This window comes from Mugil cephalus, chromosome 21 (assembly GCF_022458985.1).
Source record: "Mugil cephalus isolate CIBA_MC_2020 chromosome 21, CIBA_Mcephalus_1.1, whole genome shotgun sequence".
Lineage (NCBI taxonomy): Eukaryota > Metazoa > Chordata > Actinopteri > Mugiliformes > Mugilidae > Mugil > Mugil cephalus.
The window spans coordinates 14,252,001-14,276,298 of record NC_061790.1 but is presented as its reverse complement, the minus strand read 5'-3'; the positions used below and the strand labels follow the sequence as shown (position 1 = coordinate 14,276,298).

Genomic DNA, 24,298 nt, shown 5'->3' with positions numbered 1-24,298 from the left:
CCATTAACTAGCTTTCCTCTGCTGGTACTGACGCTCACTAGTTCCTGTGGGAATGTGGATGGGGTTAGCTCAAGGCTGAATGAATTATTGAGAAGTCATTTGGGCTAAATTCTGTCTCAGCCCGGCTACTTTTCTAAGAATGAGGAGGAGGAATTACATAACATACATAGACATTTAAATGAATTCAATCAAATACAATAGACCTGCAACGAGGCCAGCCGCTTTAATAAAATAATGAATCCACAAATATTGAATCAGGAAAAGAATTGTGTTGCGTGTCTCCAGTGTCAGATTGCATAAGAATCTCCGCGGTGTTTCAACCGTCACCTCGACGAGCTGCGACACTAACCAGATTACAAATTCACTTTGCGCAAAATGTCGACAGGGTGCGTGCACCAGATCGGGCTCAAGTCACTCTCCGTGTAGGTCTAATGAGTCATGACACCAACAGAGCCCGAAGCCGTCCTCCCACGCTGCCCCAGCCCACTCCTCTCTCCCTATTTGAGGCGCTCCCCTGCCTCGGAGAACCTCAGAGCAGCAGGCGCCCAGTCAGCGCAGCTCTCTCCTGCCGCTAACGGAGGGACGGGAGTCGGGCTTTTTTTTTGTCCTCCTCCTCCAGCTTTCTCACACTTTCCTGGATTTACATTCAAATCGCCAAGATGAGACTTATTTTATTCTTGGCCGTGGCTCTGCTGACAGGTAAGTGGAAGGAAGGGGTGTGATGCCGATTTTCTCCGCTAAGTAAGTTGGGCGATCAGTTCAGGACCATGGTCAGAGATCGGCTCCTCTCGCATTGACGCGTGGAAACTGTTAATTCGTTTGCTTTCTGTTTGTTTGTTTGTGTTCTTTTCTTTTCTAAAATGCAGAAAATCTAGCGCTTCCAGTGGTCAAGGAGGGACAGCCAGAAGATGTGGTATGTTTTTCTTTAATTGGACTTTCCTTTTATTCTTTAAAGCACCGTCTATTCGGAGAGTTGCATGTTTGGTTTATTTGAATTGTGCAGGTGACACGATGTTTGGTGGAAGTCCTGTCCAAAGCCCTCTCCAAACCGGACTCTGAGCTGGACCAAGAATGCAAAGACATTCTCCGAGCAGGTCTGTAGCGCATATGAATCTTCGTTTATTTATTTATTTTTATTTTTTTCCCCCTTCATACAAGAAGTCCAGTGGCAAATAGATATGATGACACAAACTGAGCAACTGTTAATTCCATGTTTTTATGACACTTTTATGTATTCTGGACATGCCGCAGACATACATTTAGGATTGATTTGCTCTAAAGGTTAAACTCAAATGCCAAGTAAGTTATTATTATCCCCTAGAGCTCCTTTAAGGTGTATTTTATTTGTCCTGTCACAGGGGTTAAACATGCCCCATTGGACAAGAAGAGTGGCGAAGAGATAGTAACACATGAAGAGGCAGCCAAAAGTCACGCAGGAGAGCCCGAGGCAAAGGCTGCAGATGTGAAAGACATCGAGGCACTCCTGAAATCAGTGGAGGAAAAAAGGGAAAACCCGGAAGATGAGCGCAGCCAAGAATCCTGGAGCCTGGGCGACGAGAAGGAGAAGAGGCACGAGAACGAGGTGGAAGAGGAGCGGGAGAAGAGGAGCGGCTGGAAGCCTGGAAGATACCACCAGAGGAAGCACAAGCGAGGAGAGGAGGAAGACGATGAGCGCAGCCAGGAGAGTTGGGGATTAGAAGAGAAGAGATCAGAGGAGGAAGAAGATGATGAGAGAGAGAAGAGGAGCTGGAGGCCTGGAAGGTACCATCAGAGAAAACACAAGCGGGACGAGGAACCTTTAGGAGAAGAGAGGGAAGAGCCGGAGGAAGACCGGAGCCAAGAGTACTGGGACGTGGACAAGAGGCACGGAACAGAAGACGAGGAGGAGAGAGACAAGCGCATATGGAAACCCACACATCGCTATCACCACAAGAAAAAGCTCCACAAGCGTGGGGGCGAGCCATCGGAGGGCGAGGAAGACGAAGAGCGCAGCCAGGAGTCTTGGGGTCTGGACGACGAGAGAGACAAGAGGGACTGGAGAGCTGGAAGGTACCACCAGAGGAGGCACAAACGGGATGAGGAGCTGTCAGAGGAAGCCAGAGATGAGCCGGACGAGGAGCGCAGTCAGGAATACTGGGATTTTGATGCCGGAAGAGACAAGAGAGACCGGAGGGCTGGAAGATACCACCAGAGGAGGCACAAGCGGGATGAGGAGCTTTCCGAAGAAGCCAGGGAAGATCCCGACGAAGAGCGCAGTCAGGAATACTGGGATTTTGACACGGGAAGGGACAAGAGGGACTGGAGGGCTGGAAGGTACCACCAGAGGAGACACAAACGGGATGAGGAGCTGTCAGAGGAAGCCAGAGAAGAGCCGGATGAGGAACGCAGTCAGGAATACTGGGATTTTGACACGGGAAGGGACAAGAGGGACTGGAGGGCTGGAAGATACCACCAGAGGAGACATAAACGTGACGAAGAGCTTGCAGAGGAGGAGAGAGATGAGCCAGAGGGGGAACGCAGCCAGGAGTCCTGGGACTTTGACAAAAGACACGGGAAAGAAGAGGGGGAGATGGAAAAGCGCATCTGGAAACCGACCCACCGCTACCACCACAAGAAGAAACTTCACAAGCGCGGCGGAGAATCATCAGAGGAAGGGCCGAGGAGCGATTCAGAGGAATATCCAGAGGAGGCAAAGGATAAAGACGATGCTATGAGGTACCACAACTTCCATGGTCTTATTTTGTAGCTTTGTGGCCTACAACAGCACAAAACACTTCAGACTTTAAGGTGTATGCATGTGTTGGAATAAAAATGGTGGAATAATTAATCATTATTTTCAGGTATCTGCCCGAGAAGCGCAACCCCTGGATTTACAGAGGCTTCTACCACCCTGCCTGGTATAAAAGGGATTCAGACGAACACGCTGCAACCTCAAACAAGGTACATCACTTCACTTTCACCGCACATTTTTAATCCCATTCATGCACCAATTTAAAATAAACTCTCATTCAGATTTTATTTTGGCCAATATTAACATCATGTCATGGGCAAAATGTGAGATGATGAACTTTAGCAAGTGGTGCCATTAACATAACCAGCACTGGTTTGGCTAATTCCAGGCAGCTACAGTTTACATACGCCCTGGTTCTGTGTTTGTGTGTTTCAGATGGACCAACTAACCAAGCTGCTGAGCTATAAGATACACCAGCTGGCCAACCACTCTACTCAAGACGAGGCAAAGAGGAGCACACACCAGAGGACACTTACCCCACAAGAGGTAAAATGAAATGCATCAAATCTCTATAACACCCTATACCACTGACCCCCAGGACTAGGAAACATACATGGATACATGGATAATCAACCTTTAAAACAAACAAACGAAAAAAACCCCCACCACATTCAGCCGACGCCGCAAAGCACATCAAGCCTCTCCACTGCACCGTTTCTGAAAGAGTAGCCACGCTCATTATGGAAATCTCTACTCGACATGTCAGGATTTAGCCCTCAGAACCACCGAGCATCAACAAACATCCATCTGCACAAATGCACATGGGGAAGTGTCCCTTGCGAAGGAAACAACCCCACTAGTATATCCGTGCGCAGTGACTCCCCCTTCGACTGCGACTTACTTTGAACCCATCGCCTCTCCTCGCATCAGCACTTCACATCATAACTGCATTTCTCGTCCCAGCTTGATTGCCCCCTTTCGCCCATTTGCCTTCTCCACACCAGCGTGTTATGACTGCTGCAGTAATCACACTAAGAACCTCATGATTGTAGCCTCCCGGAGCAATCAGAGCCATAATATGGCCATTAAGGAGAACTGCAGCCTGAAGAGACGCATCCATTAATACACAGGATAAGATGTGACAATCCCTTGTGCCGAGATCACAGGGAAAACACATTTAGAGGCCCAGTCCGACTGAAAACCGACCAGCAGGCCATCTCGTCTCATACTTTATAGAAGAAAAACAAATTAGGGGCATAGTGATTTACTGGTCCAAGCTGTGCTGAGGACCATAAGGGAATATTTAACCCTAGAATGAGCACTTAAGACATACGTTGAGCAGGCGTGAGACCCAAGGACAATTTACATATACTGTGATTAGTGACAAAAAAACATTGTGATTTTTCTGTTTCAGGAGAAAGAGCTGGAAAACCTGGCAGAGATGGACGTGGAGTTGCAGAAAATTGCAGCCAAGTTGCATGAGAACGCAGCATAATCCGGGAGCATTTAAAGACTCCATCAGCTACCAGTGAACACAACGTTACCGTCTTACTCCGTCTGAGAATTTAATGTGCTTACAGTGACAAAATGCCAAAAAATATGTCATGATTTAAAAAAATAGAAAAAACAACAACCTTGGAGCCTTGCCAAAGCATTTTCTGAACTTATTTATTATGGCTTTTTTTGTGATATTTTTGATGTTATGAAATTAATCAGCATGGGAATGGCTTGGATGTTTGTGAAAATAATACATATGTACTAAATAGTTCAAACGTGTTCTTAAAGAGTTTGTTCTGTTTGCACTCAATAAAAGGAGTTGTTCTGGGACCAAGCTAACGCCTGTCATTTATTTCTTGATTAAAAAGTGGTCACACGTCAGGGTTGTTAGAACTGCTTTTTAATCCGGCGCAGATACAGACGTAGCCCACAGTGAAGCTGCGCTAGCAACCCGATTATATAACAAATGGCACTTTCTGTGGGGATAACAAAGTTTAAAAAACACAGTTACAACCTAGAAGCCGGAGAGCATAAAAAAAAAAAAAAAAGATTGTTTTAGACTGTCACCTTACATACACTACAGTCAGACAGCCTACATGGGCTAAGGGTTTACTTCTCGGCATTACCTTAATCTGCCCTGATGTGACTGCACAAGACGGAAGAAAGTGCTCTGATGAATGCAAACCAGACACTCTGTCTCCCTTACTCCAGACATGTCAACTCAGTTCAGCAGAAAGGGAAGCCAAGGCTGGAGGTGACTCCTCCAAGTCACGGATAACGTAGCCTTGTTTATCCTTCGGTATCGTTCAGTTTCAGTCTCTTTGGTGCCGGTTCCTGAGCTCGCTCGGAGCCTGCAGCTTTGGAGCTGTCTGCGGCAACCGTTGTCCCTGAGAGGAGGTAGCCCCCGCCCCCGCTCATCATTAGCACAGGATGCGTCCTGTTGGGCAGCACCTAGGGACGCATAAGAAATAAAGTCAGGGATCGTTAACGATACATGAAATGTCCCGGTCCTATGAGAGAGGAAAGGTCTTCTAACACAGCAACTCTCCCGAGGTAGTAGGAAGTACTTTGAAAGGAGTTGGTGTATTTCCACCGAGGGGTCTGTCATGACAAATGTAAACCCCTTCTACATACACAGATCAGGCATAACATTATGACCCACGACAGGAGAAGTAAATAACACTGACCCTGACCCTCTTGTGACAATACAAAGTTCTGATTCGGACCTGTGGATGTAGATCCAAAACTGATCAAGTGTCTGTGGAGTGATCCACAGAGGCCCCTCCCTTCGACCCATATGACCCAAAGACCTCCACTAACAACATCCTGCCGCCTGACACCACAGGACACCTTTAGAAGGTCAATGTCCATTCTCTGATGGAAGGGAGACCTACACAATATTAGTGCAACTTATTTTCCAGCATTGACTCGATGAGCTGCTGAATTAAATCCTGACTAAAAGCAACATGGCTTGCGCTGAATAAAACGGCCGTTGCTATTCCGTACCCCAGCGCAATCATTTGCCTAAACAACAGTGCTTGGAAAAAGTTGCAAAAACTTTAATCCTTTTTATCTTCCTCTGTACCCAACTTCAAGAAAAGTGAGAGAAAAAATGTGAGGGCCTAAAGCTTTGGATCCACTGAAAGGGTCTGTGACGCGTTTTGGTCGGTGACGCCGTACCCTGCCGCATCAGACTGGCAAGTGTGAAGGGCAAGAGAATGGTTTAAGAAACATGGATGGATAAAAAAAGCACTGCCTGTAGGAGTCATTTATTTCATTTTAGTTTGAGATTTAAAGCGAACTTTGCTTTATTATTTGAGAGCCATGTTGAACCGTGTTGGAACCAAACTGGATCCACTTTGTCTTCCAAGAATGGACTTCCTGCCTGAACGATTCGATCAACCCGTACTGACGCGAGTTTAAAAGTGTCAAGCAGGAAAATATAGAACAGCTGCGTATTTTTAACACACTTCTGGGACACGCGTATTGGTTTGAAACGCACTGCAATCTACCGTGGTACCATGGTGAAAATTAATTAGGGCAGCGAAATATTGGAAGTGACTCATGCTACCAAATGTGGAATGTTTATATTAAAAAATAATCTAAAAAAAACTGTTTAGAAATTATCTTTGCCTTATTAAATCAATAGCTTAGCTAGACCAAACAGGTACTGGGAAACTAAACATGGGCGATCCTGATAATTAATTTCATAGTTTAGGGTAAGCGTAAAGGCTTAAGGATAAAGCTGAGGGGAAGAACAGAGTCACTTTTAACATTATAGGCTGTAATTAGATCCATTGGTCCAATTCCAACTATTGATTAGAGTAGCTTTAATTGTAGAATGAAACACATGGTTCAATACTAAGTGAAACGCTTACCTGATAATGTCTGAGCCAGGTGTCTGTGATTTTGAGGTTGACTGTGCCGCCACGTTCCTTGAGTTTTGTGTAACACTCGATAAGAGCCTGGAGAAGTCAAGATGGGAAAGAAGCATTAAGCGAACGGCTGCTTCGTAGACGAGTCCACAGACACACACACATTGATCTGTTTGGCAATATGAGCTCGACCGAGGTAATGAATGTAGGGGTGGGGGGGGTGATGGCCACTCTTAACTCCTCGGCACTGACAGGGAAGTCTGCGATATTTTGTGTAACAAGGACATCTCCTATTGGGAGCTCAAAGCAATAAAAGCCCAGCTGTAACTAATGAGAAACCCTTCTAAGGTAACTCACTATCATCATTCCGTAGGGGACATCGAGTGCACGGGTCGTGTTTCTAGTAAATACCACTGCTCATGAATATCTTACCTCTTTGTATTGGGAGTACACTACAAAAGGCCTGGAGGGAGACAGGAATTTCAGCAGACCCAGCAGGACTGGACACGGGTGAAAGCGGCTCGCTATGACCAACCTGCACGTGGAGAATCAAAGGAAAAGTCAAGCAAACCTGTCCGATGTGAAATACGCCGACAACCACGCACCTTGTAATTGGAAAAATGTGACGTCAGGCCGTATCGTAATTTAGTTTATCAGTGCAGAATACCAGAAGACATGAGGATTTACTAGCTTAGTAGTAGTGACTCGTATTTTATAGAGCTGTATGAGAGTCAGTTAAAAGAAAAAGAGAAAAAAAGGCTGATTTAGGACAACTGGTGCCCCGCTCTGTGGCAGTGTTTATGATATGGCTGCTATGATGTAGAGACGCAGAAGTCAATAGGCTGCGATCGATATTTCGGACTCGGACGTCAACCTCCCAACAATTCATCCATTAGTCACATAAAAGCTTCTCATTTTCTAAGAGAGGAAACGGCAAAACAATCAATTTGTTCACCTCGTAAGGGACACCTAATAATTTACACTGGCTTTTATGGACGTAGTTAACAATACTTTAATTATTAAATCCTGCGGATCTGCCTTCATTGATTTCATTTACTACATGGCGCAGTCTGGGACTGAGCTGGAAGAGGCAGGTGCAGAGAAGAGCAGAGCAGAGTGGAGCGGTGCAGTCAGTGCAAAGGTATGGGGCAAAAAATCTGAAACGGACCCGTCGGCATTCCTGCCTTCCAGCAGCGTGGCAGTGGCTGCCAGCTTCTTCTGCTTCTCCTCCAGTTTCAGCTTCCTTTCTTGAGCCTTAAAAAAATAAATAAATAATGTCAGTACATTCTCTGAGCTACATCACAGATTATTACTTTTTTTTACTGTCATAATAATTCTTTCCCTAATGATGCCACATGAGGAAATTCTTTCTCTTTCTAATTATCAACACACTAGCTAGTTCATGTTGACGGCAAATAATAGAAGGATACAGGTAAAGGGGTTTAAAGAGTGAATACCACACATACTTTAGCTTCTTTGCGTTTCTCCCTCTCCATTTTCTCCTGGTCCTGCTCAGCGTCATCGCCAGCGTTCGTGTCCATGCTGTCTTCCTCTGGACTACCCTGCTGTTCCGCCCCAGGCTGGTTTTGCTCCTCTTCTGCAGCCACGTTGAGCTTCTTTTGATCTGTAACATTGGGTGAATTAATGTTTGTTTAACTTCTAAATCAGCAATGAATGTGACAGAGGAAGGGGACTTTGATATCTATTTTAACCATTTTCATCGGTGGTTCAATTCAGGACAAGTGTGCAGCTAGTCCTGAATTATCACCTAAGCCATCGAGGTTGTAAATATCTCAGAGACCGTTCGTAAAAGCCGGCCCTACCAGCATCGGAGTCTTTGGCTGTGGCGTCCAAAGTGCCTGCCAGCAGAGGGTTGACGTGGCAGATGGGAAACTCATGCAGCATATCGTGAAAATGCGAAGGAAAGCCAAAGCTCTCCACGCCCGCCCGAACAGGCCCGCCTCCTGGGTACATTTGGATCACCGAGCCGTAGCCTGGATGAGAGCAATTACATAAAAGTCAAAGGCTTTGTTCGGCGAGCGCGAAAAGACTACCACCACTACAAAAAAAAAAATCTTAAATCCTTCAAACAGATAATCGGACTTGCCTCCCATTCTTTCCATGACGGATCCCAGTACAAGTCCAGCACACGTCTCGAACACCAACACCTTGCTGCCAGCGTGGACGTTTGCCAGAGTCAGCATCTGGGCGAGTGTGTCGTACCGCAGGTGGCTGCATCACACGGACAAAAAACACACAATCATCTCCCTGCTTCTCAAGGACGACATTCACACATACTGATAATCCACGCGCTGACTCACCAGATTTTCCCTGGTTCGCGGCCATTGTACATCATCGCCAGGATGCGACAGGAAGGCCTCACAATCGTCACAGTGTTTTTATACCTGGAAAAGCACGAGATGGAGCCGACTGATTACAGCACGACACGTTCATTTAAGTCAGATCGTGGGTGTAGCATCAGATGTGACTCACTTCTTCTCCTTCTTCTTGATGTACTTGTCTTGGGAATACTCAGTCTTGTCTCGGAATGTGGTGCTGTGCTCTATGAGCTGCTGGATGATTTCCTGAGGGCCAAATTGCTTTAATATTACATTTTGTTTGACAATTTAAAAAGATCCACGAACAGATGAAAAGAGAAAAAAAACAGTTAAAACTAAAATTTTATTCTTCCCCGACTTCCCCATCATGTCTGTGGCGCTCACCCCGCCAAGCACATTGGTTCCTACAGTCGACATAAAAGGTCCACAGACACTTGCAATTGCATTAAAAATACAGATGCCTTTCCAAAATTGCTGTGAAAGGGGCAAGAGATCGGTCTGGTTGCACCAAACATGTGCAGCTGTCTTGTAAGCTTAAGCTGAAACTGAAACTTTTTCTGATGAAAAACACATGTAAGCCCCTGACAAAATTTGTATAAACATATACCCAACATCCAAAAGACCGGTGAGACCAAGACTGCACATCAGTAAAAGAGCACTAATTTCTAAAGTGAAGCATGGAGGCGGCAGCATCATTTTTTCTCCAGCTGGAACTGGACTTTAGTCAAGGTAGAGGGGATCATGAATAGCTTCAGTCAGCTTTTTCCACAGAACCCCCTGGCGACATTAGATTGTCATTTAGTTGTGCACTTTTCGTATATGAAACTCAGCCAAGAGGTCCACTTGTGGCAATGGGACATTACATATTTAAGTTAACTTTTTAAATATTCATTAGCTGTCAATGATTTGGCTTTCAGCTGTGAATTTAAACGGATGGCACACGTCTCAAAGATCAAAATGTGATCAAGTAGTGAATACTACTAATGTTCACTGTCATAAAGGAACTGACATCCAGAGCAAGAGTGCGCCTTGTTCAGATCTACTCTAATGTGAATTGCACACATGACTTAACCATACCCAGCTATGAAACTTGATTCTCATGGAATTCTATGTTGATAGAAAAATTATTACAGCTGCACATGTTTGGTGCAACCAGACCGATCACTTGCCCCTTTCACAGCAATTTTGGAAAGGCATCTGTATTTTTAATGCAATTGCAAGTGTCTGTGGACCTTTTATGTCGACTGTAGGAACCAATGTGCTTGGCGGGGTGAGCGCTACAGACATGATGGGGAAGTCGGGGAAGAATAAACATCATTGCCATCCATCTTTAATAATGTGCCACAGTAATGTGGTTCCTTCCCATATATAAATATGTAAAATTAAGTTATTGATTTACCTGCCCCTTCAGACCTTGTTCTTTGAGCACCTCAATGTCATCCCTGGTCAGTTTCTGTGATTTGCCATCATCCACAATGTTTCTGTTGTCTGTACCTGTCTCCTTTGAATCTGGGAAGAAAAGGAGAAGACTCAAAGTGACAGAGTTACAGGCTGACAGTGATTATTACATGGTGGAATTAACAGATGTACATGGCTTTGGTGGCATGAAATGAGGCAGTCTTATAAATGAAAAATGAACAGGTTATCAGTGGGCACGGTTACACACCAGTGGGTTTCTCCGCGTCCTCGAGTTTCTGAGGTTGCAGGGTGCCCCCGGACACGATCTCAAATGTGGTGCTATACAACTGTCCCACGGCGTTATCTAAGAAGAACCACTGCTTCTCGAAGATCACCTTTCTGAGAGGAGACCACACAGACGCATTTGTACATGTTATTAGACACTTGATGAGTGAAATATACAGACTCAGTGTCAGATTGTTCCTCCTACGAAACGAAGCTAACACATGGACACAAATTGTGTGTTTAGCAAATTACACTCGCGTGGCTTACTTTCTCTGTTGGATTTGCACAGCTTTGAAGATTTCTCCCCGTTTCAACACGACGTAGTCTCCCTCTTTGATTCTGTCTTCACAGTCATCTTCTCTGTTGTCCGCCATAATAAGGCAGATTAACCAGCTCAGCGGTCAACTGAGGGACAAATTCCGCCTTCAGCTGTTAATGCACACTCGCAATTGACAAGGCACTGTTCAAAAAGGCACTGTAGTTCCCTGAATTAGGAGCAAAACAGAGCAAACTAGTAATTCCACGTGTTAGCTTTCATTTCCCTAGCCCCGCATGACAACTAAACGATAGCAGAGTGTAGCCGGTGCCATGCTTTCGCGTATTTGCCTGTGATTGGCTGGAGAGGAGTCGCTGAGCCGCCCAGCCAATAGGTGCCAAGAGCGGTGGTTAAAAAAACAAAGAGTCGATTTCAGAATCATCGAGTAGTGGCGACTTGAGAGTTGGGACTAGTGGTGTGCGATGCTGAATATTTTGGTATCGACCCGATACCAAGTAAATACGGGCCAGTATCGCCGATACCGATACTTTTCAAGATGGTACTGGATGCGTCATTGAATTGCTGAAACGCACACACACATTTTTTTTTATTGTTATTAAATAGTTAAAACCCAGGACAGAATTAGGACAAAGTTTATAATTAAACAGAAATTTTGTTTTCAGAAAAATCTTAAATAAAAAGTGCATGCAAACCAGTAATCAAATTAAAACAAACAAGTACTGTTGAGAAACTATAGTAAACTATAGTAAATGTATTCATTTAAATAACGCATTTCAATGGGATAAATGTATTACATCAAGGTCTTAGCATAATTAATACTTTTGGAGTTGGCTAAAGTAATAAATAACAGTTTCACTTTGTTACTTCCAACAATCTAACCTACCTGGATATTCTCTGCCATGCTGAAAGGCCTCTGCCAATGACCTCTGCCTCTGGACTGGGGTCTTGCAGCGGGGCCAGAGGGTGGGGAATTTCTCTCCTCCTCTCTCATTTTTGTAGCTCCATGTTTTCTTTTGGATGTTTTTATTTATGTTTTATATGTTTATACCCTTTGGCAGTGTTTACACTATACCTGACTAGCTTTTTACAAATCCCACATTTCACTGTTGTCTTGTTTTCGAATTGAAAATGCAGCCACACGGCGCTGCTCTTCCTCTCTGCCGTTCTTCTGTTGTATTTTCTCTGTGCGTGTGCTGATGAACCTGAGCTGGCAACTTGTTTGTTTGCTTTGCGCGTCTAAGTCACGTCACGTGACTCACGTGACGGCGCAATATCTAAACACAAGAGGCTAGTATCGATCTGATATAGATGCCGACTTGGTATCGATACTATCGACATTTGTATCGATCCGCCCGCCACTATTTGGGCCATTAATATGGTAAATGCATGAATGTATGTAAATTATCAGTGTGTCCGTATTTTCTGGAGGGTTTATTTGCAAATGTATGTATGTGGGACCTTTAGAATAGTGTGTAATAGTGTATTTGTTGTTTGTAATTGTTTAAAAAGGAAAGTGAGGTTCTGTTCCACGGAGATAATGACAGGCAAAAAAGAAATAGTTTGGAGACCCACGAAAAAGTAAAATAGTATATAGAAAGGTGCCCCCTAGTTATTGGCACATTTTGCATTGTTATATAACACGGTTTTGTGAAAATTAATATGCAATTTATGAATGGTTTCTATGTAACACTTCGCTGAATCCAGAGTGAATGCCTGTCAAATATCCAACTAAAATCTAACTTCACAGCGGTTCTGACAACATCCCCTCTATTATCTACCTCATGACAGATTTCACTTTCCTTGACTGACAGTAGGTTTACACATTTGTTTATTTTATTTAAAAGAGGGACATTGCACATTGATTGTCGTAGGAAATAAAGGGGAATCACAGTAAATGTGCCAAATATAACAATGCAGGCTAAATTCCATCTGTAGTCCCTGGCAGGTTGAAAAGGAGACTAAACAGAACACAGAAGCTCATGACACACACAAACAAACAAAACAAGACAGAATCAGAACCAGATAAAAAGTGACAGAAAATTAGCACATTAAAACATATACAAGTATAGTAGTCAGTAGAGGATTAAGATATAACTAGTTTTATTTCTATTCTTTGTTTTTATTTTGCACAACTTTTAAAAATAAAAATACACATAAAATATTTTATTTATTTATTTTTTAATAAAAGAAACAGTGCAGGGAGAGGCAAAACATTGATAATTTTGCTGGAAGCTGAACCATATGAGTACAGTACTGATTGTCTGGTAACCATGTCTTTAAGTGTTTTATAAATGAGTTAAGAGTTGGTGTATGTCTTATTTTACTAGATACCATGTTCCACGTGCAGTATGTGATGCTTTTGAGTTTCAGTTTTCCTAAATGGGACTGCAGTCATCTCTGGACCATCTGGTTGACCTATTTGTGTTTTTCTTTATAAATTCACTTAGAGGAGATGGAGCCATTCAGTGAAGGATTTTATGGACGAGAATGCAATCTGAATATTTAATCGACTGTTAACTATGAACTGAACCCAGAACCTTCTTGCTGTGAGGCATCAGTGCTAACCACCACTGTGCCGCCCCGGGCTGGTTTATTACTGTATGAAATGTCAAAAAGCAAATATACATAATAGTTCCAGCAAATGTCCATGAAGTTATACATATTTTCTGTTTGTTAAACCCACTTAGCGTTCCCATCATATCTCCTCATTTCGATCAGATCAAAGTCATGTATCCACCATCCAGTGAAAAGTAAAGGCTTATAGTACTTTTCATTCCATTGGTGTTCCTCAGGCTGAGCAGATGTGCCAGTTATTTAGAAAAACTGTTAATATTCAGTGTAAAGCTCTCCCTCTGAATTGGGAACATCAGTGCTTCCTTCTCTTGTGCATGTAACTGTGGTAAGGTCAGACTGAAAGGATCACCTACTTCAGACTGCTACAATGATAAAACACGGGGTTTGATGAATCGTTTGCCAGCTTCGCCCCTGCCCACCCCCATTGTACAGCAGTGTAGCAGTGAGGTGGTTGAAAGAGAAGATAGTATGGTACAAAGCGATATAATGATGCAGCCTGGAAGACATCTGAAGTCACTAACAAGTTTCAATAATGCACACCATGGAATTGCCAGTTCAAACCTATTAGTTCCTCCAAATAAAATCTAACATTACTTTACTAATTAGTTGCTAATGAAGTTGTCGCAAATGTCATGTGTCATTCACTCTGACTCATGTACTGAAATCTGAAGAAACGACTGAATCATTTATGAATATGTAAATAAATTATCATGCATGTATCAAACTATCACCTAAGTCAAAGCCAATAATTTGCATGTGCTTTTGAAAGGTGACTGGGTGAGTCACATGTAATTTTACATGAATCCAAACATTGTTGGAAATCTTCTTTTTGCAGCTAGCAGTGTGGGCATAGCTGTAAACACAATGCAGCCTTTTTCTTTCAACAACAGAGTAGAGCCTTCGTGAAACTCACATTCCAGTCAACGATTTAAAATGACATTACCAGTGTAAAAAGTTTTGTTTTTTAGCCACTGAACAAACGTGGAACAAGTTGTAAAATATAAAAACATCCTTTAATGATTTACTTTTTTGCATTTGAAATGAGGACATACAGTATCTTCAAACTATGGCAAACTAAGACAAACTTTTACTACATATTCACATCGACATTTTTCTAGTGCATTGCTGTAAACGTTTACAGCCGACTTTTCAATGACATAAAAAAAAAACAAGAATAATGTTTTTTTTTTGATTGAAAATATGTCATTTCTCTGTGACTGTGATTGAGCATTGCATTTTCTTTTGCCAGTGATTCACTCAGATGTGTGCTGCAACGTGTTAAGTGAATAAAGAAGACATACTCCATAAGATGCACAGGTGTATTCATCTTTGCTCATCTTGACCTCCAGTAAGTTTATGGAACAGTTCTTCGTCCAGCGTTTCGTTCTGGTCTTTAGATCGCGTAGACAGGAAGATGTAACCGCCGATGAACTCGTGGACCACCTTGCAGTCGCAGCTCGAACAGCAGAAGGCTATTGTCACATTCTGGTCAAATTCTATGGTCACCTGAAATTACGTAAAATAGGTTAACAATGTACGTCTCGGATGTAACACTGTCTCTACATAATACCTCAGAACCAGAGGCACAGCGATCCCTTGCCTGTCTTATCTCCCAGTTGACGTTCCACTGCTTCATGTTGGCGAACCTCCACGTGGTGACGGGCAGACCAGTTGACATGTCAAGACGAATCAGGCGGTTATAGGATATCCCCAGAATTTCATCCTTCTTGCTCCCCTTGAATCTTTAATGCACATAAAAGAGAAATGATGACATTACATGTCATTTAGACATTCCATTATGTCTTCTGCTGCGTGCGTATTATAACAAAATATGTACCTGACGATGTAGTATCTGATGCCAAACTCTGGAAGCGACTGCCAGGCCTGGATAAAGCGCATCTTGGCCTCCACTAGTGACAGCCGTGCTATGTTCTGATGGGCCTCCAGGATGCGTGCCGTCAGCTTGATGCAATCAAAAGAGGTAGAGTTAACCACAGTATTCCATAAAAAACAACAACAACAACAACAACAACAAAAAAGACAAGATGTGTGGCGTTGATAGCTGTCGGCAAAGTTAAACATGTGGGACGCAGCCCTTAAACAAACCTGTTTGCTCTTGTGCTTCTTGGTGTAGCGCGGAGAAACAAAACATTCAGCATTCATGTCCATGGAATCAAGGTCCGGAGCTGCCTGACCAGGAGGGGGCGCCAGGCTCTTCATTTGCAGGAAGGCCTGGATGTTCTTCACTTCTGACTTGTAGGAGCTGTAGGCCATCGTCTTGCCCTTGGAGGCGAGGAGGCAAGCAGCTTTCCACTTGGCGTACTGAGTTTCCTGTACCAGTGGGAAAAATCACGTAAGATGTGTAAAATGTGCCTCGGCATTTCTTATGCATGCACAGGGGAAGCTGGGGAAAGTTCTGAGCCACGCGTGAATGAGAGGGCACGTCTTCTTACATTATCACATCGGATGTAAACCTCATTCATTCCATCAGCAACTGGGAGCAGGAGCTTGATGCCGAACTTCTTGTCTGTGACGTTGACATCTGGGACCACCTCACATCCTGTTGATTCAAGTGTAATGAAACACAGAATTTTGTTGTTAATATATAATATTGTTACTATCCCAGTATAAAACTGATTTTATTGTGAAGGAGTATACCCTAGAAATTAGTTATGGCCTCCATGTCCAAATCAGACATCAATATGACTGTATATTTATTGTTAAAAGACGTCATCGCTCACCTCGGAGATGGAACTGCTCTATTGGTTCTCCAAGGGAGGCCTCCTTGTTCTTGAAGTATGAGATGGTGGTGTCCTTGAATATAAACCAGTACTCCTTGTATGGCCGCAGCGTAAATCTTTTGGGCCTGATTTAACACACACACAAAAAGTGCAAAACTGCGTAAATGTTTGAAGAAGATGAAGGAGCTCCACTCGAGGTCTATGATTAGATGGCCGAGAAACCCTTATGAGATCAATGCCAAAAGGGTCATAAGCTCACATGATAAATCTGAATATTTCCTGTCTGGTACATGAATCATTTTATAATCTGGTAATCAGACCAAAGGGGTGGGGTTGTTTGGTCTGGTCTAGGTGGGTGCTGCATGTCTAAGTAACATCTACATGAATGCCAGGTCCAAAAGTTCCTGCAGCAGAACATTGTATTGTCACAAGATGGTCAATGTTGTTTACTTCTCCTTTTCCTTATGCCAGATTGGTGTAAATTTACAGTGTATATACAGTGTAAATACAGTATAATATGTACAATAGTGGGTTCACCTTAACAGCCGGAGGGTATCTGCCAGCTCTGGAATGTCTGTAATGTCTTCCTGGAAGCAAGAAAAACAACTGTCAATTATCCTTCTTTTGACATCACTACGTTAAGACATGCAATCAGCGAAGGCCTAGCTATCAACTTCAGCTTGAAAACAGGTGTTCAACTGCAACTGACCTAAAAATCTTAGGATTTTGGTTTATTCTAGAGCTGCTCAACAAACATGTTTACCAGAATTTTGTCCGTGAGTCCGCCTTCGAGCGTCACCTCCAGGTTAGACAGGGCGGCCTCGACTTCATCGATTTCAGGTTCATTGGAGTGGTCCAGCGGTTCTCTTGACATGGTCAGTTTACAAATGTGATACTAAAGGGGGAAAAAAAAACATTTTTTTTTTGATTGGAAAACCCTAATAGCAAAGACAAATATTTTGGAAAATAAGTTCTCCTACGTGATTAAAAAGAGGTTACGCAAGGCGGGTGTGAGTAAGAGAGAGGTTTGAGCTCGGCCCTGTGTGCCAGCCGTTGCACCAGTGTGTAGGTGAGTGCAACACTCCCTTTGAATCACTGCGATATCTGAATCATTGTTCCAAAAGTTGGAAGATACAGAGCTCGACGTACCTGAGATAGGCTGAAGTTTCTGCTGTTAAAACTCACAGTACTCATTTGTTTCTTCTCAACCTTTTCTTCCACTCTATCTCTTTCTCTGGGACTCTGCGTCTTTCTCTGCCTATCCTCGATCTCCAGTGGGATTTTCCTCATGTTCTGACATGTCTTCACAGGGATTTAGACAGCAAACTTACTCTCCCCTGCTCTGAGCTCTTAAGACGTACACACTGTACTAAACTAGGCCTCCTCGTTTTTTTCCCGGGTGAGTTGTGGTTCATGAATACAAGACTGCAAGAAATCTGGATTTGAATCATTTATCTCAAGCTACGCTGGTTCTACAACAACACAGAGCATTAAACATGAGAAACGTAAAAGGAACTTCTTTCTTTGTGAGTCATAGTTGTTTTCACTATTTTTTTTTTTTTTTTTTTTAAATCATTAGCGGTAGACTTTGTGGTTTAATGGTTCGTTCAAACACTTCTCAAAAAAATATCTTGGTGAAAGGAACTGAATTACGAAGTACATTGCCTAATTGTAAAGTATTAGTAACATTCATGACCATCACCATCTATAACTGAGTGGAGACTGGGCTTATGTCCCACTGATTGAACTACAAACTGGGTGTATTAAGTTACTGCTATTGTAACTGCAGCGCAAATCAAACTTTTGCCACGACTGCACTTGACATATTTTCTAGTAAATATGTTTTTAGTAAAGTTGGTTTCAGTAAAGGTGTAGTAAAAGTTTGTTTTGCTGATAGCACCGGTAAAAACCACATGAATCCAGATTGCCACTGAAATGAATGACTTGTTTACAGCTCTGTAACCTTGTGATGGTGACGCAAACTAAACTGCCCAACACAGGAATTTAAAGCTAAGTTCGCGCCCAGCTCTGAGCCTATATCCACCTATCGCTGACGATGATGGCGACTGGTAGAACAGTGACAACACTTTAAATCTGTTAGCTTCTCTCCTGCTCCTCTGACACACAGTATGCTGTGTGTTTTACAGCCAAACAATGGCTTGAGGGTGAAACAGTAACTGGAACGTGACCCGCTAAGACCGCTTGTTAACTAGCACTGACTTCCGAGCTACTGCTGAAATCCTCATTTCATCCCTGCGTCATAGTCCAATAAATTCACCACACACACAAAAGTTAAATATTTACAAGTACAATCATCCATCCAAGGGCAATCGGAAGCAATGTTTGTCTTTGCACTTGGCAATGCACGTGGGTGAGAGCGCAAGATTTAGGAGGTTATCCATTTTCAACCAATCAAATTCAGATTTTATATATTTAGTCCATCTCAATAGTTTAGTTCATACCTTTGTACCTCTCGTAAAAACATGAGAAATCATTTGTTCGTGACTGCGATGGGACATTGTTCACCTGTAACGAAGCGAACATCAGCATTTCCTCATCTGTGCAGTCGATCTCCTCCAGAAGGATGGACCAGCGAGCCTGTTCGTATAGCTGAGTTATCCTGACGGCATCGTACTGAAACACACACACACACAAAAACACAAGCTCCGGTTGAGTTCAGCGGCTTTCCCGGTATTTCAGACAGTTTAAACGGGAACACGTTGTGGATCTCTTACTTTAGGATTGAGGTCGAAGAAGACGTTGTACTTGAAGCGGAGCAGCAGCCTGTCGTCGTCCTGAATGTCTTGCTCCATGAGAGAAAGAGATGAGTCCAGCCACCTGTCAATCACAGCGACAACCAATCACAACTAGCAGGTGGACAGAAATGTCATGCACTCTGTACATGTCAGGTTCAAGTAAATGTCCAATATGATGATAGGTTTGGGATTCTTACCCTGCATTGTTGATTGCTTTGTCCACTAGTGAAAGTGGCTTGTACAGCTTGGCCAGCTCAGCAGGCGGTAAGTTTGGCTGACTGTCAGCCAGAGGGTTTTCTCCGAACCAAAGGCTGGTGGCAGACACGGGCATCCCATTCTCCGGGTCATAGGTCGCTGTCATGGTCTTACTGTATGCAGGACCTGGAGTGGGTAAAGAATTATATTATATTTTCTTTTTAAACACATGATTTCACATATTTCTACTGAGCCGATAGGTCCTTAAGGTCCACATCAGCCATCAGTCACAAGTGTGTGGGACTTAAGAAGAAGAGGAAACAGACACAACAAAATAAAGAATGAAAGCACGAAAATCCACAGACATCAGAGATAAAAGGTCTTAATCTTCAAGGTGGAATCTGAGCCAGGTAGACGTAGTGAGAGAGCGGGTGATGCTGAAGCACGGCACAATGCTGAAAAATTCTTTCAGAATGCCACGGCCCATCAGAGCTCAGCCAAAAGTTTTAGGAACTAGGAGTAAGGCGAGGGGACTCTATTCTTTCAAACATAAAACCGAGAAGAGTTTTCATGTTTCAAACAACTTCAACTTCAAGTGCGGCAAAATCAATATTTGCTTTCAGCATCAATTCTCTGTGAAATCTGTGTATTGAGGCTGTCTCATATTGACGTTGAGATCACGCCTCTCTTTCATCTGTTTTTCTTGTCATCATTCTTGCCTCTGACTGTATGTTTATACAGTATCTGGGGTGGGTTTGATGCTGCTGAATTGATGTGGGACCATTCAAGCATCCCACCGATTGTGTTGCGTGACTGAAACTTTTAACAGCCTGTGACTTTTGGACAGACATGTTTATATTTCTTTTATAAGTGACAGACCAGGAATTAGAATTTAATTAATTCAGAAAATAGGAATCCTCTAATGGCGGACATTTTGGTCTTTCTTTTCTTGTAGTACAAAAATTGTCAGAATATTAAGCAAATGGCTTTCAGACATTCAGTCAGTCTGAGAAGCAGAAAAAGAGCGCAGCCATATAAGTATTCTTATGATTTCAATCAAATGACATTTTGACTATGCAACTGAAAGTAATCACTAACAATTTCTATCTTCTAGCCATAAACAGTAAAAAAAAGAAAAAAAAAAGAAAAGAATCTACTTTCACAACAAATCATTTCCCCTCTCGGCCTGGGCCAACACCCCACTTTTGTAACCATTGCACTAGCCAAAGCGTGCAGAAATGTTCAACAAATGATATATTGTAATCCATTAATGAATACAATTACAGGAATTCATCAAAACAAGTCACTGAACCTCAGAAATGAATGTTTCTTCTTATAATTTGCTTTCATAAGTAAACTCTTGAACCAGAATGGGTGCTGCTATGAAACCTTTACTTAATCCCAGATAAAAGAATGAAAATCAAACACACTACCTGTTCCTGCTGGTCCGCCACTGAGTAAATCGATGTCCCAGATGTCGTCCTGTGGCGAGTTCTTCTCTTTCTTCTTCTTCTTCGAGGGATCATCTGGAGGCTTCAGCAGGGACAGCTCCTCTGGTCTTCTGATGTCTAAGACGAAGCGAAGGTGAGAAGGCGTGAGCGATTCGGAAGGAAGGAAGGAAGGAAGGAAGGAAGGAAGGAAGGAAGGAAGGAAGGTGAGCGTATGATTTTTGATCTGTCTAAGATGCGCCAAAATGATCACAAGAACAAGAAGTGCAGAGAAGGCGAACTCACTGAGCATTCTGCAGATTTCTGACACCACTTTGAAGACCACGCTGGAGAAGCTGACGGTTATTTTGATGGTTTTCATATTGGGAAGCTGCAGCAACAGGGGCTTGTGCTGGGGCGTGTAGCGCAGGAAAGCATCGGCCTACGAAGCAAAATTCATTTCATTCAGATTAGCTGCAGCTCGTTCCTATTCCCAGCTTCAATATCAGATGGAGAGCTTTTAATATCCATGGTGTGTACGCACGCAAACAGTATATGTAGTATAACATGTGTTTGTAATAGACACCTAAAGTTTTGTGGTCATGGATTTTTCAAAATGAATTCATTGTGTCTTTATTAACACTGGCATCTGGACTTCTGGAATTCCTTAGGCATGACTGCGTAACTTGTGTCATATGAATAATAGACCTTCCATATGGTTCTGGCTTCACCGGTCAGGTAAATAAAAATGAGATATCAGTCTGCTGGGCTGAGGATATAATTTTCTATATCTGCTTCCAAGGGGCTATATAAAATCTGTCCAAGCCTCAGAGATTTCCCCTCAGAGTTGAAACCGTTATGTAAATTTCTACGAACATATTTCTCGGGAAAATCTTGATTGATCTTGTTTTGGGGTTCAAGCGGTCAGTTTGGCGTACATTCATATTACCTGGATTCCGTACTTGTCCAAGGTCCAGTGGGTTTTGAGCAGCCAGCAGCTCTTCTGTTCCCACCACAGAGCGTGGTCTGACCAATCCTGGGGGGCCTCTACAGGCAGACAGGTTGAGTAAGGCCATTATTCCAATATTACTGTCATATCTCATGTTTGGAGGGTAGTTCACACGTGAAGTTATGGCAAACATTTACATGTCACGTTTTAAAGAGTCTCGAGGTGAAGGTATGGCATAAATATTTTTAACGCCTACGTCTGATAGCACCACAAATACTTCTGCCTACTTACGTGTAGGTGGTGTGGCTTAATGAGTCTACCTGACATCATCTTATGGTGCCGTGCTGAAATCCGTCTGTTGATGACAAGCTGCTTAGTCAACTATTATGCCTCATGCCCTTTAAACCACCTCACTAGTGCTGCTTTTATGCTATGCTATATTAGCTCCCCAGCGTTTACGAGGACTTGTGGAGGGATATCAGATCATCTCTTGGCTGAACTTTGGCCCCTCAGGCTACGCAAGCATTGTGACAAAACAATGGCAGCGTGGCAAAGAAAAATGCAGGGCAAACAAGGGTGTGGCTTGACTAACAAATGTGTTGTGGCCGAGGAGGAGAATTGCCTCCCTAAAGCGGGGAGCCACTTGTATTTTCACGTGTTACACTCAAAGCGCCTAGCAGCGGTTTTCCGCCCAACCGGGAAACTTACTGATTTTCTCCACCAGTTTGAGCATGAGGCCTCCGATGTGCAAGTCTCCCTTCACCCTCAGCTTGAATTTCATGGACTCGTCCCCTTCTTTTTGATCCACCTGCACAGACAGCTCCCACGACGTTTCTCCATATTCTGCGGCTGTGATCATGGCCCGGGTCTAAAAACAAAAAGGTGGGACAGCGCGGGGATTTGAAATAAGACACATGCACGTGTACATTATTAGGTTGGAGTGATTTTTTTTATTTTTTTTTATTATTTTTCTAAAACTATAATTAAAAACATGGTGGGGGGAATTCCACCGCAATATTTTGATCTTGATTTCTTTTGTTTGGAACATTAGGAAACATCTGGGAGGAAAAACATGAGTCAGTGGATTAAGTGTTTCTCAACATCCTGTGGGAACATCCGAATTAACTTGGCTAGGAGTTAACAAACACAGATCTCTTCGTGTTTCTGTTTCAAGTGGCCACATATGGATCAGATCTGAACTCTGCTCCTACTGCAGTGTCTCTGCAATGATACTGCAGCCCCTCTCAGCCAATACAGTCATAAATAAGATATATACGAGCACGCGGACGGGCAGCTGCCAGCCAGCGCGGGAGACAAGACTGCAGAACGCAGTGCAGGCCCACACAACAGACAACAAAGCTGTACGTTGTGCAAGTATTTGGTAGGTGATCGGTTGACTTTAATGAGCCAGGGGGAATGGATGAAACACATACAGATAAGGAAAGGTGAGGAGAGGAGGAGGTGCGGGGAGGTTACGCTGTGGAATGTGTGACGAGCAGGGACACGAATCTGGTGCAGGAGAGACCATATACAAAATCAAAATCTCCACACACCGCTCCAGTCTAGCCTTCGTTTCGAATCTGAAGTCAAACAAAGACGAGCAAACTCCGCCACAAACCAGCCAAGAACAGCCATCAGAAACTTCAGCCCTCTTCATCCCGAAAGGCCCAACGTTAGTGTATACCTTTCGTGACTGGAGGCTAAGTTTAATGAACACGCTCTGCTTTCTTTGTGCCGCTCCCTCCCCGTGCTTGCGTGAAGCTGTAGGGTACGGTTAAAAGTTTCAGCTCGGATGCCTACAGAGGGGAGGCTTGTTGAGATTTGCTGGAGATCAACACACTCCCACGATAATACACTACCAGCACCAGAATGTGATGGGAAGGAACGGTGTTTTTGTAATCTGGTGGTCCTTATCAAAATTCAGTCCACCGATCACACATTGCTTCACACACAAATATGCATGGTTTGAAAGAGCTCTCGTATCGTGACTCCACAGTAAGAAACCCACCCCATGGCCATGAAAAAAAAAAAAACACACAACAGCAACTGCACATATTCAGTAATGATCAATAGCACCAAACATTACTTCTTACTGTTAAAATCATTCAAGTGAAAAATAAAAATATGACAGTAAACATTCCGTTGTTGTGGAATTCTCATAACATATTATGCAGTCCTAAAGTGGCTATAAAGGTATAATACAGTTCTACACATTAACCATTAACTTGTATTATGTGTAGGCCTGCCACAGACCAAGCCCAGCTGGACTATCCGCAATCACATGAGTTTTTTTTTTTTTTTATTTTCGTCAGAGATACGACTGAACACGGCAGGACAATAATAAAAACTAACAGTAGGTTTCTGCGCCATTCCTGGCACCATTCTTACCTCGATTCAAAGATTCCTAGCGGCGACCTTATTCCTAGAAATTAGTTGAGGAGCGGACTGGATCAGGACTGAGGCTCCTTGGGGAGTTAAACACGCCCCGTTCAGACTCACACAGGTGGAGTTGAGGAGGCGGGGGAGGAAGAGGAGGAAGTGACCAGGTAGGCAGTGTCTCTGAGTAACGTTGCAGAGCAGCCGGGGTTGTTCATAAAACCGTTTTCCAGACTATTACTAATCGGCTGGGGTGTGTATGACTGCATCAATCCCCGTCAATGCAGCTGTTTAAATAAAGTTCTTCAACTTACCGGTGAGGTATAGCGGGTCTGTGGCCTCAATACTACCCCAAAATTAGCTAACACAAACACAGCA

General features: G+C 43.3%; 3 protein-coding genes across 4 annotated transcripts; 1 reads left to right on the top strand and 2 right to left on the bottom strand.

Annotated features, from left to right (window-relative positions):
- Positions 1–379: 379 nt before the first annotated feature.
- On the top strand, positions 380–4,562 carry chgb (chromogranin B). Its single transcript, XM_047573799.1, has 7 exons — positions 380–699; positions 867–913; positions 1,004–1,094; positions 1,359–2,715; positions 2,841–2,940; positions 3,167–3,277; positions 4,146–4,562. The coding sequence occupies exons 1-7, from the start codon at positions 660–662 to the stop codon at positions 4,224–4,226; spliced, it is 1,827 nt and encodes a 608-aa protein (XP_047429755.1). The 5' UTR covers positions 380–659; the 3' UTR covers positions 4,227–4,562.
- On the bottom strand, positions 4,383–12,061 carry trmt6 (tRNA methyltransferase 6 non-catalytic subunit). Of its 2 annotated transcripts, XM_047573802.1 has the most exons (13): positions 11,786–12,061; positions 10,893–11,110; positions 10,609–10,739; positions 10,342–10,451; positions 9,097–9,188; positions 8,925–9,008; positions 8,711–8,835; positions 8,427–8,597; positions 8,070–8,227; positions 7,772–7,857; positions 7,036–7,138; positions 6,607–6,693; positions 4,383–5,179 (listed from the first exon to the last, which is right to left on the bottom strand). In XM_047573802.1, the coding sequence occupies exons 2-13, from the start codon at positions 10,997–10,999 to the stop codon at positions 5,018–5,020; spliced, it is 1,416 nt and encodes a 471-aa protein (XP_047429758.1). In that variant the 5' UTR covers positions 11,000–11,110; positions 11,786–12,061; the 3' UTR covers positions 4,383–5,017. The 2 variants fall into 2 exon arrangements, with proteins under 2 accessions (XP_047429758.1, XP_047429757.1); XM_047573801.1 differs by lacking the exon at positions 11,786–12,061 and having other exon boundaries at positions 10,893–11,200.
- Positions 12,062–14,470: 2,409 nt separating this feature from the next.
- fermt1 (FERM domain containing kindlin 1) lies at positions 14,471–24,227 on the bottom strand. The gene is made up of 16 exons (XM_047574544.1): positions 23,933–24,227; positions 22,253–22,412; positions 21,545–21,642; positions 20,902–21,037; positions 20,602–20,736; positions 19,171–19,354; positions 18,953–19,055; positions 18,744–18,851; positions 16,981–17,112; positions 16,755–16,804; positions 16,218–16,342; positions 15,930–16,036; positions 15,583–15,807; positions 15,314–15,438; positions 15,077–15,218; positions 14,471–14,982 (listed from the first exon to the last, which is right to left on the bottom strand). Exons 2-16 carry the CDS (start codon positions 22,401–22,403, stop codon positions 14,800–14,802), a joined length of 2,004 nt encoding a protein of 667 aa, XP_047430500.1. The 5' UTR covers positions 22,404–22,412; positions 23,933–24,227; the 3' UTR covers positions 14,471–14,799.
- Between the last annotated feature and the right edge of the window lie 71 nt (positions 24,228–24,298).